Below are 14204 nucleotides of genomic sequence, written 5' to 3' on the forward strand. Positions count from 1 at the left end.
CTCATTCATGATCCCAAGTTGTTTTGACAGACAATTTTTTTAAAATAAAATTGTATATTAATGGTTTGTTAACTGACCTACACAATTGAATTAAAATAAGTACTAGGAGAATTGGGGACAGTATTTCGTCTTTTTCAAGTCATATACCTAATGTATAAAGTAATGCGCATGCGCAGTCCGCTTTAAATCAACCTTTATTAGAAGCAACACTTTCTTGGCAAATTGTTCAGATAAATTAAAATAATGCAAAACAATACTATGATTTGAATTTAAACAATATACCTACAGAATTTACTTGATCCAAATGTGCATTAGTCCTGGTAAACTTAATTATAATGGGGTTGCACTATTTAAACACATATTAACTACAAAAGTGTTATCATTGTTTTGTTTTATTTAACAGGACAACAGCCTATAATGTATTTGTTCTAGAATTGTCTTGGAGGTGTAATAAAGTTTCATGATTCTTTTTTGTTGAATAATTACTGGATAAAGTGAACAAACAATAAAAACGTGTCTTTTTTTAGAAACAATTTATTGAAAACAGGGCTTTTAACAATTGTATTCAGTCAACTTTCAAACAAGTTTTATGCAAGAAACTTAGCAAAAATCACTACTGGGGATAGCGAAGCCCGCTGTATTCCTCAGAAGGGAATTGTTCAGGAATGGCGTTGACTGCACACAAAGGAATAACCGGTCTGAATTTCTTTCCCAGGAGCCCGTACACCCATCTGGTGAAACGTCTGTAGGCCAGGTACCGATACAACCTGAAAGCATAATAAAGAAATACTGTACAGTCAATCTTGTATTAAGAGACCACTCAAGGGAGTAATCAAAAGTGGTCTCTTAATAAAATGGTCTTTAAATAAAAAAGGCCATTCTGGAAGAATGCCTACCCTCAATTTAAATCTATATGAAGGATAACCTCTTTTGTCAACGATGATTTTAACTTTTATAATAAAATGACTATGAACACAATACATAAACAATATTTTACGTATAATGTGTTTTATTTTTTCACTTATTATAAATTATCATTTATTATAAATGAATTGTGTGTACATATTTATTTGCAAAAACAACATAGACAAGGAAATATTTTTCGCGTTTTTTTTTCACCTGACACATTATTTTCCACGTCTTCAAGCACCTCAGCTTTACGCTTAAGAATGTTCTGAATTTGAGTTTTACCAACTCCAAACTTAATCTGCGATTTTACGTGCACTTTTACTCTTTGACAATTCCAAAACCCGAATTTTCTCGTTCAACGTTAACACTTTTCGTTTTGACATTTTAATTTCTGCATGTATGCTTAAGGAAATCTGACTCGATTATGATACATAATGAGCTGAAAAAATTAAAACACGCCAATTGAAAACAAACAAACAGACCTGATTGGAAAATTTATTAAGTAAATAACAATGTGATTGGCTAACAAATATCTACTAATTAGCATAATTACAAATTGGTAATGTATGGATTTCGACAGATGTTGCCGATTAATAGTTTATTTTCCGAACTTCTCAGGAAATGTTTGTCGCGTACAGTGCATTGTTTCTGCACCTGTTATCTATACTCGAGAAAAATCGGCGTTGTCTCTTAACGTTCCACATAGTAAACTATTTAAGCTGTTGACTGTGCGTAATATTATTCAACTCAATAAATTGATACGCAGTCTACAACAATACCGGTCAGAACCGGTCAACGAGACAAAGCATAAACATAATGGTTGGTGTGAAAACAAAGCAGAGGTGTAATAGTACACCTTATCGGCTTAGATAAACAATTAACACTGATTTGTCCCTGAAAGATCAATAGATTAACCACTTTTACCTCCTAGTGGTCGCTTAATTCAATGCGGACATCAAAATACACCAAAATCAGCGGTCGCTGGTCGCGTAAGACAAAAGTCGCTTAATACAATATCATTATATAGCAAAAAAGCTCAGTGGGATTTCAAAATGATCGCATAAGACAAAGGTCGCTTAATACAAGTAGTCGCATCCACAAGATAGACTGTATATATTTTCGGCTCTGACAGCAACACAGAGTAGTGATTATGATGAGTTTTGATTCATGCCCTGAATTGCCAGAAAATTGAGTCAATGGAAGACAGTTAACGCTACTTATACTGAATGAGAACAGGCTTTTTTAAGACTGGGAAGTCATAAATTGGGGGAAATTAATGTGTGAAAACCAACTTTGGTGATATTTTTCACGCACTGTTACTCAGTAAATGAATTGTAATCAATTTTCTTAGGGGCAATAGCCTTAAATGTGAAAATTTCTACAACTGAATATAATAAGTCCCTGAAGAAGTTCATTAGATAAGTCGTAAAAAAATAACAAATTTATACATACAAATTCGTTTTACTCACTCATGAATTTTCTGACCCTCCTCTCTGGGCCCATAGTCATGTATAGACTCATAGAATGACGTCTCCAGCACATGTATGTTGAGGCAGTTCACCTGAAACCCCATGTGAAGAGTGATGCAAGGCACACCTTCTGCCTCTGCTTTTCCATCTACAATGTTTGTTGACTGATAGCATCGTATTTCGTGAGCTGTGGGCATGTTCACACAACACCCACATTCACACCTATAAACAAAATAAGCATGTTTTTAAAAATTATTTTTATTCAATCTTTTCTTTTCCTAGATGCTGCCATTCGTAATTAAATTCGCAGCCGACCAGCATCGTTCGATCCCCTATACAGAATTACAAATAACATACTCGCTCGTTTTTGCATAAAATAAAATTGAACACAAATTTCATCCAACATAATAGCGTAAAACAAATCTTACCAGTCGTCAACATTGCCGTTGTAGGAATCATCAGAATCGGCTTCCTCAATTTCGCTCTCATCACTCTCGCTCGGGATGTCTGTTTCCTGGCTTTCTGCTCTTTGCTCGAACACATACGGTCTAATTTCAGTCAGTTCATCTTTAAAATGATCAGATTCGTCAGAAAAGTCCATAATTTAACATAAAAGTATTGATATAATAGCAATGCAGTTGATAGTCTCGGCATAAATAACGCGGTTAATATAGCTGATGTACATCTCTGACGTCACAGCAAGGGAGGTAAGTCAGTCCAACTTTTCGAAAACGGTGCGTTATTGGGAGCTTTACCTGGTGAATTATGGCATAAGGCGTAACGCTAAATTATGGCAAATATTTTTATTCCTCATTTTAAACATTTATTTTTGATATAAAGTTTTCAAATGTGTTAAAAATGACCTTTAACACTCTAGAGGCCACATTTATTGGCCAATCTTGATGAAATATAGTCAGAAGATTTGTCTTAATGATATCTTGGATGAGTTTGTCGAATGGTTATGTTTGCTTGAAAAACATAGCCGCCAAGTGGCGGGGCATTTTCCTTATATGGCTATATAAGGCTATAGTAACATCTTGTTAACACTATAGGCCACATTTATAGTCCGATCTTCATTAAACTCGGTCTGAAGATTCATCCCAATAATATCTTGGACGAGTTAACAAATGATGCTGGTTGGTTGAAAAACATGGCTACTACAGGGGTGGGGCTATTTTCCATATATGGTTATAGTAAAACCTTGTTAACACTCTAAAGGTCACATTTATTTTCCAATCATCATGAAACTTGGTCAGAAGATTTGTCCCATTGATATCTTGGATGAGTTCCAAAATGGTTTTGGTTGCTTTAAAAACATGGCAACCAGGGGTGGGGCATTTTTTCTTATATGGCTATATATGGCTATAGTAAAATCTTATTAACACTCTAGAGGCCACATTTATTGTCCAATCTTCATGAATTTTGGTCAGAAGATTGGTCTCAATCATATCTTGGATGAGTTTGTCGAAAATAATTATGTTTGCTTGAAAAAAATGGCTTCCAAGGGGCGGGGCATTTTTCCTTATATGGCTATAGTAAAATCTTGTTAACACTCTCGAGGCCACATTCACTGTCCGATCTTCATGAAACTTAGCCCCTGGGTCAAACATGCGGCGTGGGGATACGTGTCGACCTCTGCCGCGCCATTTCTAGTTATTCTTGGCTTTCTCAGTGTAATTATAGGTCTAATAAACTCTGACTCCCTTTTGAACATTTTGCACTTCCTCATTTTTATAACCTGTTGCTATTTGTAGGTGGCTTGACTGAATTCAGCATAGTCATCTGTCCAACTGTCTGTTACTTGGTCTGTCTATAAACACAAACTTGACCTCAGACATTCTCCTACACCCCAATGTACAATATCTTAACTTGCAGCCATTGTTCCTTTAATATGAATGGATTCATGTGCACTTTTTTGTTCCTGCTTAAAAAAGTACAAAACCTTTGCCCATTTTTATGCCCATCCTTAAAAAAAGGGGCATATTGCAGCAAAGTCATGCTAACTCTTTAAAAAATTCCTGTTTCAGACATATCTTGGCCACATATTGATTGATTTTAATTGTTATGTGTGACAAAAATCCCAAATCTCAAAGGTCAAGGTTACCCTAAGGGGTCAAAGGTCAACATTGGCAACTATAACTATCGGGCAACTATAAGGCCCAAAGATATAATGTTTGGTATGTAACTTTGTACTGTGGTTCAATGCAAACGAAAAAACAAACACAATGACCTGTGGTCAAAACTGGTCAAGCCAAAATGTCAAATTTGTATTCCCTGCAGAAGATGGGTGGTATTGCTTTGGCATTTTCCTTCCATCTGGAGCACTTTTGTGTCCCAAGCCATATCTGGCAACTGCAGGAGCCAATTTGAAAATGTTTACCAATGTATGTAATTATGGATTAGTGGATGATGAACATCAAATAACTTGGCAATCCATTAGATAATGATGGTTATTCCCTTTTTTGACTTAAACATTTCACACCTTTAGGTCTGAAGCCACATCTTGGAACTGCTTGGGCAGATTTCATTGAAACTTTGTATTAGAGTATATATGACTATGAGGATTATGCAAGTCAAATGCTGTTGCAATCTATTTGTGAACAGAGTTATAGCCTTTTTAATCCCTGGCAAAATGCAAAGATATACAAAAATTGGTGTTGGCCATTGGTCAGTCCCTCTGTTACAAAACTTTTCAGGGCTTTATCTCAGAAAGTATATAAGATATAAACATGAAACTTCATGGGTGTATCTATATCAATGAGGAGTGCCATGCTTAAGAACTATAATCCTTCACTTTCTACAATAAGAGTTATTGCCCTTTTAAGTTTTTGTATGATGTAACTTTTCAGGGCTTTATCTCAGATATGATACAAGATTTCAACATGAAACTTCATAAGTGCGTAATAATCCATGAGAAGAAGTTCCATGCACAATAACCATAACCCTACACGTTCTAAAATAAGAGTTATTGCCCTTTGTTTTTGTATGATGTAACTTTTCAGGGCCATATCTCAGGTATTCTACAAGATATCAACATGAAACTTCATGGGTATATAGATATCAATGAGGATAATTGCAATGCATTAAAACCATTGCACTACACTTCATTATTTGTATGCCCTACTGAAGTGGTGGCATAAAGCAGCGCACTGTCCGTCTGTCTGTCCTTCTGGCATGCTGTTTTCTGGAGTTTTTTTTACGCAATGCTTTCAGATATTGAGCTGATATTTGGAATATCTGCCGACATGACCTTCAAATGAATTGGGTATTTCATTCCAGGTCTATTGACTTTTGAAGACTCTTAGAAATTTTCTCTATAATAACTGTTTCCCGGAGTTTTTTTACGCAATGCTGTCAGATATCAGAGATGTGTTTAATGAACCACCTAGGTGAGGAAAATACCCTACCCCCTTACAGAGTACAACTAAACTCCTTTTCTGTATATAGATCCAGCAAAGTTGATAACAATTTGTAAAATAGTTTTGACCTTGTAAGGTAGGAAATCAGCTGAAAGGAGGTAAAATCACACCCCTGGTTATTGAGCTGATTTTAGGTATGTGAGTCTACCTACATGACCTATACAGATGAAGTGTAAATACGTTCCAGTCGATTAATTTTTGGCAAAGTTATGGTCCTTGTAATTTTTTTCTATAAAAACCTTTTTCGGAGTTTTTTTATGCAACGCTTTAAGATATTGAGCTCATTTTTTGGTATGCGCGTCTACTACATGACAAACAAATGAAGTTTGAAATATGTTCCGGTTCTATGACTTTGGGCGAAGTTATAGGCCTTGAACTTACATTTTTTCTCTATAATAACTCTTTCTGGATGTTCTTTTTCGCAAGGATGTCAGACATTTAGCTGATTTTTAGTATGTGAGTCTACCTACATGACCAACAGATGCAGTGCCCAATACATTCCAGGCCATTGATTTTTGGTGAAGTGATAGGCCTTTGACATAGAATTTTTTCTGTAATCACCGTTTTGGGGAGTTTTTTTACGCAATGCTTTCAGATATTGAGTCTACCTACATGACTTAGAGATGAAGTGTGAAATTTGTTCTGGTTCAATGACTTTTGGCGAAGTTATGGTCCTTGGACATACATTTTTTCTCTATAATTTCTGTTTTTGTCAGTATGCTTTCAATGTTTATGATTCATGAAAACAATACTATCTGCATTTTATTGTCTAATGCAACTCCATCACAGGTACAAATAAGTGTAAACATAATTAAGAAAAGGCCCAACCTTTCACTTATACCTTTTCTTTTAGTTCTGCACCCATCCATTAAAAAAAATACTTGTCAGACATATCAATTAAACAAATTTATCTTCTTCGTTTCTACACCAATTTACTTCAAATTGATACTGAGCCTCTCTTATGACAATACGGTCAATCTCAACTATGCATGGCCCCATTACCAACCCTGGCCACATAGGCCACGCCCACCAAAAATTGCCTTTTACTATAGTTTCTTCATTTCTACACCGATTCACTTCAAAGTGATACTGAACCTCTCTTATGACAATACGGTCAATCTCAGCTATGCATGGCCCATAACCAACCCTATAGGGCACCCCGCCGACATAGGCCACGCCCACCCAAAATTGCCTTTTACTATTATTTCTTCATTTCTACACTGATTCACTTCAAATTGATACTGAACATCTCTTATGACAATACGGTCAATCTCAGCTATGCATGGCCCCATTACCAACCCTGGGTTGCCCCACCCACATAGGCCACGCCCACATAGGCCACGCTCACCCAAAATTGCCTTTCACTATAATTTCTTCATTTCTACACCGATTCACTTCTAATTGATACTGAACTTCTCTTATGACAATACGGTCAATCTCAACTATGCATGGCCCCATTACCAACCCTGGGGCGCCCCTGGGTCAAACATTCGGCGTGGGGATACGCGTCGGCCTGTGCCACGCCATTTCTAGTTATTCTTGGCTTTCTCAGTGTAATTATAGGTCTAATTAACTCTTGACTCCCTGCACTTCCTCATTTTGATAACCTGTTGCTATTTGTAGTTGGCTTGACTGAATTCAGCATAGTCATCTGTCCAACTGTCTGTTACTCGGTCTGTCTATAAACACAAACTTGACCTCAGACATTCTCCTACACCCCAATGTACAACATCTTAACTTGCAGCCATTGTTCCTTTAATATGAATGGATGCATGTGCACTTTTTTGGTCCTGCTTTAAAAAGTACAAAACCTTTGCCCATTTTTATGCCCATCCTTAAAAAAAGGGGCATATTGCAGCAAAGTCATGCTAACTCTTAAACAAATTCCTGTTTCAGACATATCTTGGCCACATACTGTGAAACCATTATTATTCGTCCGACATCAATTTTCACCTTTTTCGTCCTTCGACCGATGGACGAATTCAAGATCCTAACGAACAATCATGTCCCATATTTGAAACAAATAAGTCTGAATTACTGTAGGCATGAGGCATTTAAATCCAGCGTTATCCACGCATATACACAGGGCTCGATATTAACACTCGCACACTCGCAAAATGCGAGAAAAAAAGATTGCAAGGTAAGTTATAAGCCACTAGTATTTTTTGCAAATAAAGAAATAGTGAAAAAAACGAGTTATATTGCTTAATGCGTTCGACGGCGTGAACGCTAAACCGTAGGTCAATTTTTTGAACGTCCGAATACCCATATGCGGAAGCGCGCACCTTGTTTGTTGACTGGTATACTTATAATACAGATACACAGATGGTATTGATACAAAGAACATGAAACAGTCGACTATTCACACTCAAGTTAAATCCGGTTTTGACACAAAGGGGTGTTCATTATACAGTGTACTGACAACTGACATTTCCTGTAAAACGCGAATGCAATAAGGCTGTATCGAATGCGTCGACTTCGTTTAGGTATATTAGTGTTGATTAGCGCTAATTGTTAACAACTTTATTACCCATTGTGTGTATTGTGTTTTTCAGGGGTGTTGCAGATTATACAGCCTACACGCGGCGAATCCGGATTAAAGACAATACTATTAAACGCAATTAAAATATGACGATGTGTGATCAACACCTGATTGAAATATATTCTGCGCTGTGTTACAAATTAATAAAGAACATTTTGATTTGTGTTTGGTTGTTTGGTTTTAACTGCAGACAAATTACTGTACTTAAAATGATCAAATATTTACAATGCAAAACGCTTGAAACTTTAATGAAATATGACCAAAATAATTTGCTTACGATAATTATAACCCATAATGTTCGCAACTTCTCTAATTGGCGCCGATAAAGGTAAGATTGTTATCAGTTTGACCGTGATAGTAATGGAAAAAGACTAATTGGCAATTGGCTTCGTTGTTAAAAACACTCGTTAAAGATTATTCAGTCCCACTTATCCGCTAATCATAACAAAGAACGTGTCAATGACATAAAATAATAAGGGACAGTTACTATCACCTAAAATAACAGACTTGTTAATTGGCATATGCCAAACAAGGCCCACCTCCTGCAAGTGACTACCAAGTGTCACCTCTCTTTCCTCAGCACGATTTTTTCGCAACCGCGTATTACATGTATTACAAACAACTCGGACGTTGTTTTTTTCAAAACCAGAAATGGGCGAATTTAAGAGCGGACGAAATAGTCATTTTTATGAAAAGGGCGAAATTTTGTGCCGACGAAAATAAATGGTTTCACAGTATTGATCGATTTTAATTGTTATGTGTGACAGAAATCCCAAATCTCAAAGGTCAAGGTTACCCTAAGGGGTCAAAGGTCAACATTGGCAACTATAACTATAAGGCAACTATAAGGCCCAAAGATATAATGTTTGGTATGTAACTTTGTACTGTGGTTCAATGCAAACGAAAAAACAAACACAATGACCTGTGGTCAAAACTGATCAAGCCAAAATGTCAAATTTGTATTTCCTGCTGAAGATGGAGGGTATTGTTTTGTCATTGTCCTTCCATCTGGAGCACTTTTTTGTCCCAAGCCATATCTGGCAACTGCAGGAGCCAATTTGAAAATGTTTACCAATATATATAATTATGGATTAGTGGATGATGAACATCAAATAACTTGGCAATCCATTACATAATGATGGTTATTCCATTTTTTGACTTAAACATTTCACACTTTTAGGTCTAAAGCCACATCTTGGAACTGCTTGGGCAGATTTCATTGAAACTTTGTATTAGAGTATATATGACTATGAGAATGATGCAAGTCAAATGCTGTTGCAATTCATTTGTGAACGGAGTTATAGCCTTTTTAATCCCTGGCAAAATGCAGAGGGATATAAAAATTGGTGTTGGCCATTGGTCAGTCCCTCTGTTACAAAACTTTTCAGGGCTTTATTTCAGAAAGTATATAAGAAATAAACATGAAACTTCATGGGTTTATCGATATTAATGAGGAGTGCCATGCTTAAGAACTATAATCCTTCACTTTCTTAAATAAGAGTTATTGCCTTTTTAGCTCATCTATTTTTTGAAAAAAAATTATGAGCTATTGTCATCACCTTGGCGTCGGCGTCTGCGTCGGCGTCGGCGTTGGCGTCGGCGTTGGCGTCCGGTTAAGTTTTGCGTTTAGGTCCACTTTTCTCAGAAAGTATCAATGCTATTGCATTCAAACTTGGTACACTTACTAACTATCATGAGAGGACTGGGCAGGCAAAGTTAGATAACTCTGGCGTGCATTTTGACAGAATTATGTGCCCTTTTTATACTTAGAAAATTGAAAATTTTGGTTAAGTTTTGCGTTTAGGTCCACTTTTCTCAGAAAGTATCAATGCTATTGCATTCAAACTTGGTACACTTACTTACTAACATGAGAGGACTGGGCAGGCAAAGTTTGATAACTCTGGCGTGCATTTTGACAGAATTATGTGCCCTTTTTATACTTAGAAAATTGAAAATTTTGGTTAAGTTTTGCGTTTAGGTCCACTTTTCTCAGAAAGTATCAATGCTATTGCATTCAAACTTGGTACACTTACTTACTATCATGAGGGGACTGGGCAGGCAAAGTTAGATAACTCTGGCGTGCATTTTGACAGAATTATGTGCCCTTTTTATACTCAGAAAATTTAAATTTTTGGTTAAGTTTTGTGTTTAGGTCCATTTTATTCCGTAACTATCAAAGCTATTGCTTTCATACTTTACTTGCAACACTTACTAACTATCATAAGGGGACTGTGCAGGCAAAGTAATGTAACTCTGACTGGCATTTTGACAGAATTATGTGCCCTTTTTATACTTAGAAAATTGAAAATTTGTTTAAGTTTTGTGTTTAGGTCCACTTTATTCCTACAGTATCAAAGCTATTGCTTTCATGCTTGCAACACTTATTAACTATCATAAGGGGACTGTGCAGGCAAAGGTATGTTACTCTGACTGGCATTTGGACGGAATTATGGGCCCTTTATACTTAGAAAATTGAAAATTTGGTTAAGTTTTGTGTTTTGGTCCACTTTACCCCTAAAGTATCATAGATATTGCTTTCATACTTGGAACACTCGCAAACTATCATAAGGGTACAGTAAAAGGACTAGTTGCATAACTCTGGTTGTCATTTTTACGGAATTATGGCCCTTTTTTGACTTGGTAACTTTGAATATATGGTTAAATTTTGTGTTTCGATCCACTTTACTTCTTAAGTATCAAGGCTATTGCTTTCAAACTTCAAATACTTTCATGCTATCATGAGGTTACTGTACCTGGCAAGTTGAATTTTACCTTGACCTTTGAATGACCTTGACTCTCTATGTCAAATTATTAAATTCTGCTAAAATTGCCATAACTTCTTTATTTATGATTAGATTTGATTGATACTTTGATAAAACTACTCTTACCTGACATACCACAATATACTCCACCCAAACCATCCCCCATGCCCTCCCCCCCCCGAATCCCCCCCCCCTAATTTTTTTTTTCTTTTTTTTTGATCATCTCACAAATGACCACCACACCCTCACACTATACCCCCCCCCCCACCCCACCCCCCCAATATTTTTTTTTAAACGGTTAAAAAACACAAATATTTTTTTAAATATTTTATGTTTGAAATACAGTCCAACCATCGCACCCAAGAATCCCCCCCCATCCCCCGTCCCCCCACCCGAATCCCCCCCCCCCCAAATTTTTTTTTTTTTAAGATCATCTCACAAATGACCACCACACCCTCACCCTCACACTATACCCCCCCCCTCCGAATTTTTTTTTTTTGCATTTTTGTTCGCATTTTTGGAAAATAATGTAATAAATGTCCACACTATATACCCCTCTTCACTCCACCCCTCCCTCCTTTGTGATTGAAAATGAGAGTCCCTTCACCTTTAAAAAGAAAATAGATGAGCGGTCTGCACCCACAAGGCGGTGCTCTTGTTAAGTTTTTGTATGATGTAACTTTTCAGGGCTTTATCTCAGATATGATACAAGATTTCAACATGAAACTTCATGAGTGCGTAATAATCCATGAAAAGAAGTTCCATGCACAATAACCATAACCCTACACGTTCTAAAATAAGAGTTATTGCCCTTTGTTTTTTGTATGATATAACTTTTCAGGGCCATATCTCAGGTATTCTACAAGATATCAACATGAAACTTCATGGGTGTATAGATATCAATGAGGATAATTGCAATGCATTAAAACCATTGCACTACACTTCATAATTTGTATGCCCTACGGAAGTGGTGGTATAAAGCAGTGCATTCTCCGTCTGTCTGTCCTTCTGGCATGCTGTTTTCTGGAGTTTTTTTTACGCAATGCTTTCAGATATTGAGATGATATTTGGTATATCTGCCGACATGACCCTCAAATTAATTGGGTATTTCGTTCCAGGTCTATTGACTTTTGAAGACTCTTAGAAATTTTCTCTATAATAACTGTTTCCCGGAGTTTTTTTACGCAATGCTGTCAGATATCAGGGATGTGTTTAATGAACCACCTAGGTGAGGAAAATGCTCTACCCCTCACAGAGTACAACTAAACTCCTTTTCTGTATATAGATCCAGCAAAGTTGATAACAATTTGTAAAATATGTTTGACCTTGTAAGGTAGGAAATCAGCTGAAAGGAGGTAAAATCACACCCCTGGTTATTGAGCTGATTTTAGGTATGTGAGTCTACCAACATGACCTATACAGATGAAGTGTGAAATACGTTCCAGTCGATTTATTTTTGGCAAAGTTATGGTCCTTGTAATTTTTTTCTATAATAACCTTTTTGGAGTTTTTTTATGCAACGCTTTCAGATATTGAGCTCATTTTTTGGTATGCGCGTCTACTGCATGACATACAGATGAAGTGTGAAATATGTTCCGGTTCTATGACTTTGGGCGAAGTTATAGGCCTTGAACTTACATTTGTTTCTCTATAATAACTGTTTCTGGATGTTTTTTTATGCAAGGATGTCAGACATTTAGCTGATTTTTAGTATGTGAGTCTACCTACATGACCAACAGATGCAGTGCCCAATACATTCCAGGCCATTGATTTTTGGTGAAGTGATAGGCCTTTGACATAGAATTTTTTCTGTAATCACCGTTTTGGGGAGTTTTTTTACGCAACGCTTTCAGATATTGAGTCTACCTACATGACTTTGAGATGAAGTGTGAAATTTGTTCCGGTTCAATGACTTTTGGCGAAGTAATGGTCCTTGGACATACATTTTTTCTCTATAATATTTGCTTTTGTCAGTATGCTTTCAATGTTTATGATTCATGAAAGCGATACTATCTGCATTTTATTGTCTAATGCAAATCCATCACAGGTACAAATAAGTTGTAAACATAATTAAGAAAAGGCCCAACTTTTCACTTATACCTTTTCTTTTAGTTCTGCATCCATCCATTAAAAAAAAATACTTGTCAGACATATCAATGAAACAAATTTATCTTCTTCATTTCTGCACCAATTTACTTCAAATTGATACTGAGCCTCTCTTATGACAATACGGTCAATCTCAACTATGCATGGCCCCATTACCAACCCTGGGGCGCCCCAGCCACATAGGCCACGCCCACTAAAAATTGCCTTTTACTATAATTTCTTCATTTCAACACCGATTCACTTCAAATTGATACTGAACCTCTCTTATGACAATATGGTCAATCTCAGATATGCATGGCCCCATTACCAACCCTGGGGAGCCCGGCCACAAAGGCCACGCCCACTAAAAATTGCCTTTTACTATAATTTCTTCATTTCAACACCGATTCACTTCAAATTGATACTGAACCTCTCTTATGACAATACGGTCAATCTCAGATATGCATTGCCCCATTACCAACCCTAGGGCACCCCGCCCACATAGGCCACGCCCACCCAAAATCACCTTTTACTATAATTTCTTCATTTCTACACCGATTCACTACAAATTGATACTGAACCTCTCTTATGACAGTACGGTCAATCTCAACTATGCATGGCCCCATTACCAACCCTGTGTTGCCCCGCCCACATAGGCCCCGCCCACATAGGCCACGCCCACCCAAAATTGCCTTTTACTATAATTTCTTCATTTCTACACCCATTCACTTCAAATTGATACTGAACCTCTTTTATGACAATACAGTCAATCTCAACTATGCATGGCGCCATTACCATCCCTGGGGCGCCCCGCCCACATAGGCCAAGCCCACCCAAAATTGCCTTTTACTATAATTTCTTCATTTCTACACCGATTTACTTCAAATTGATACTGAACATCTCTTATGACAATACGGTCAATCTCAACTCTGTATGGCCCCATTACCAACCCTGGGGTACCCCGCCCATAATAGGCCACACCCTCCCAAAATTGTCTTTTACTATAATTTCTTAATTT

At 36.9% G+C, this 14204-nt stretch overlaps 1 protein-coding gene across 1 annotated transcript; it reads right to left on the minus strand.

Annotated features, from left to right (window-relative positions):
* Window positions 1-613: 613 nt before the first annotated feature.
* Window positions 614-2979, minus strand: LOC127854703 (uncharacterized). The gene is made up of 3 exons (XM_052389762.1): window positions 2807-2979; window positions 2379-2600; window positions 614-767 (listed from the first exon to the last, which is right to left on the minus strand). Exons 1-3 carry the CDS (start codon window positions 2977-2979, stop codon window positions 614-616), a joined length of 549 nt encoding a protein of 182 aa, XP_052245722.1.
* Window positions 2980-14204: the final 11225 nt, after the last annotated feature.

Source organism: Dreissena polymorpha, chromosome 13 (genome assembly GCF_020536995.1).
Source record: "Dreissena polymorpha isolate Duluth1 chromosome 13, UMN_Dpol_1.0, whole genome shotgun sequence".
NCBI lineage: Eukaryota > Metazoa > Mollusca > Bivalvia > Myida > Dreissenidae > Dreissena > Dreissena polymorpha.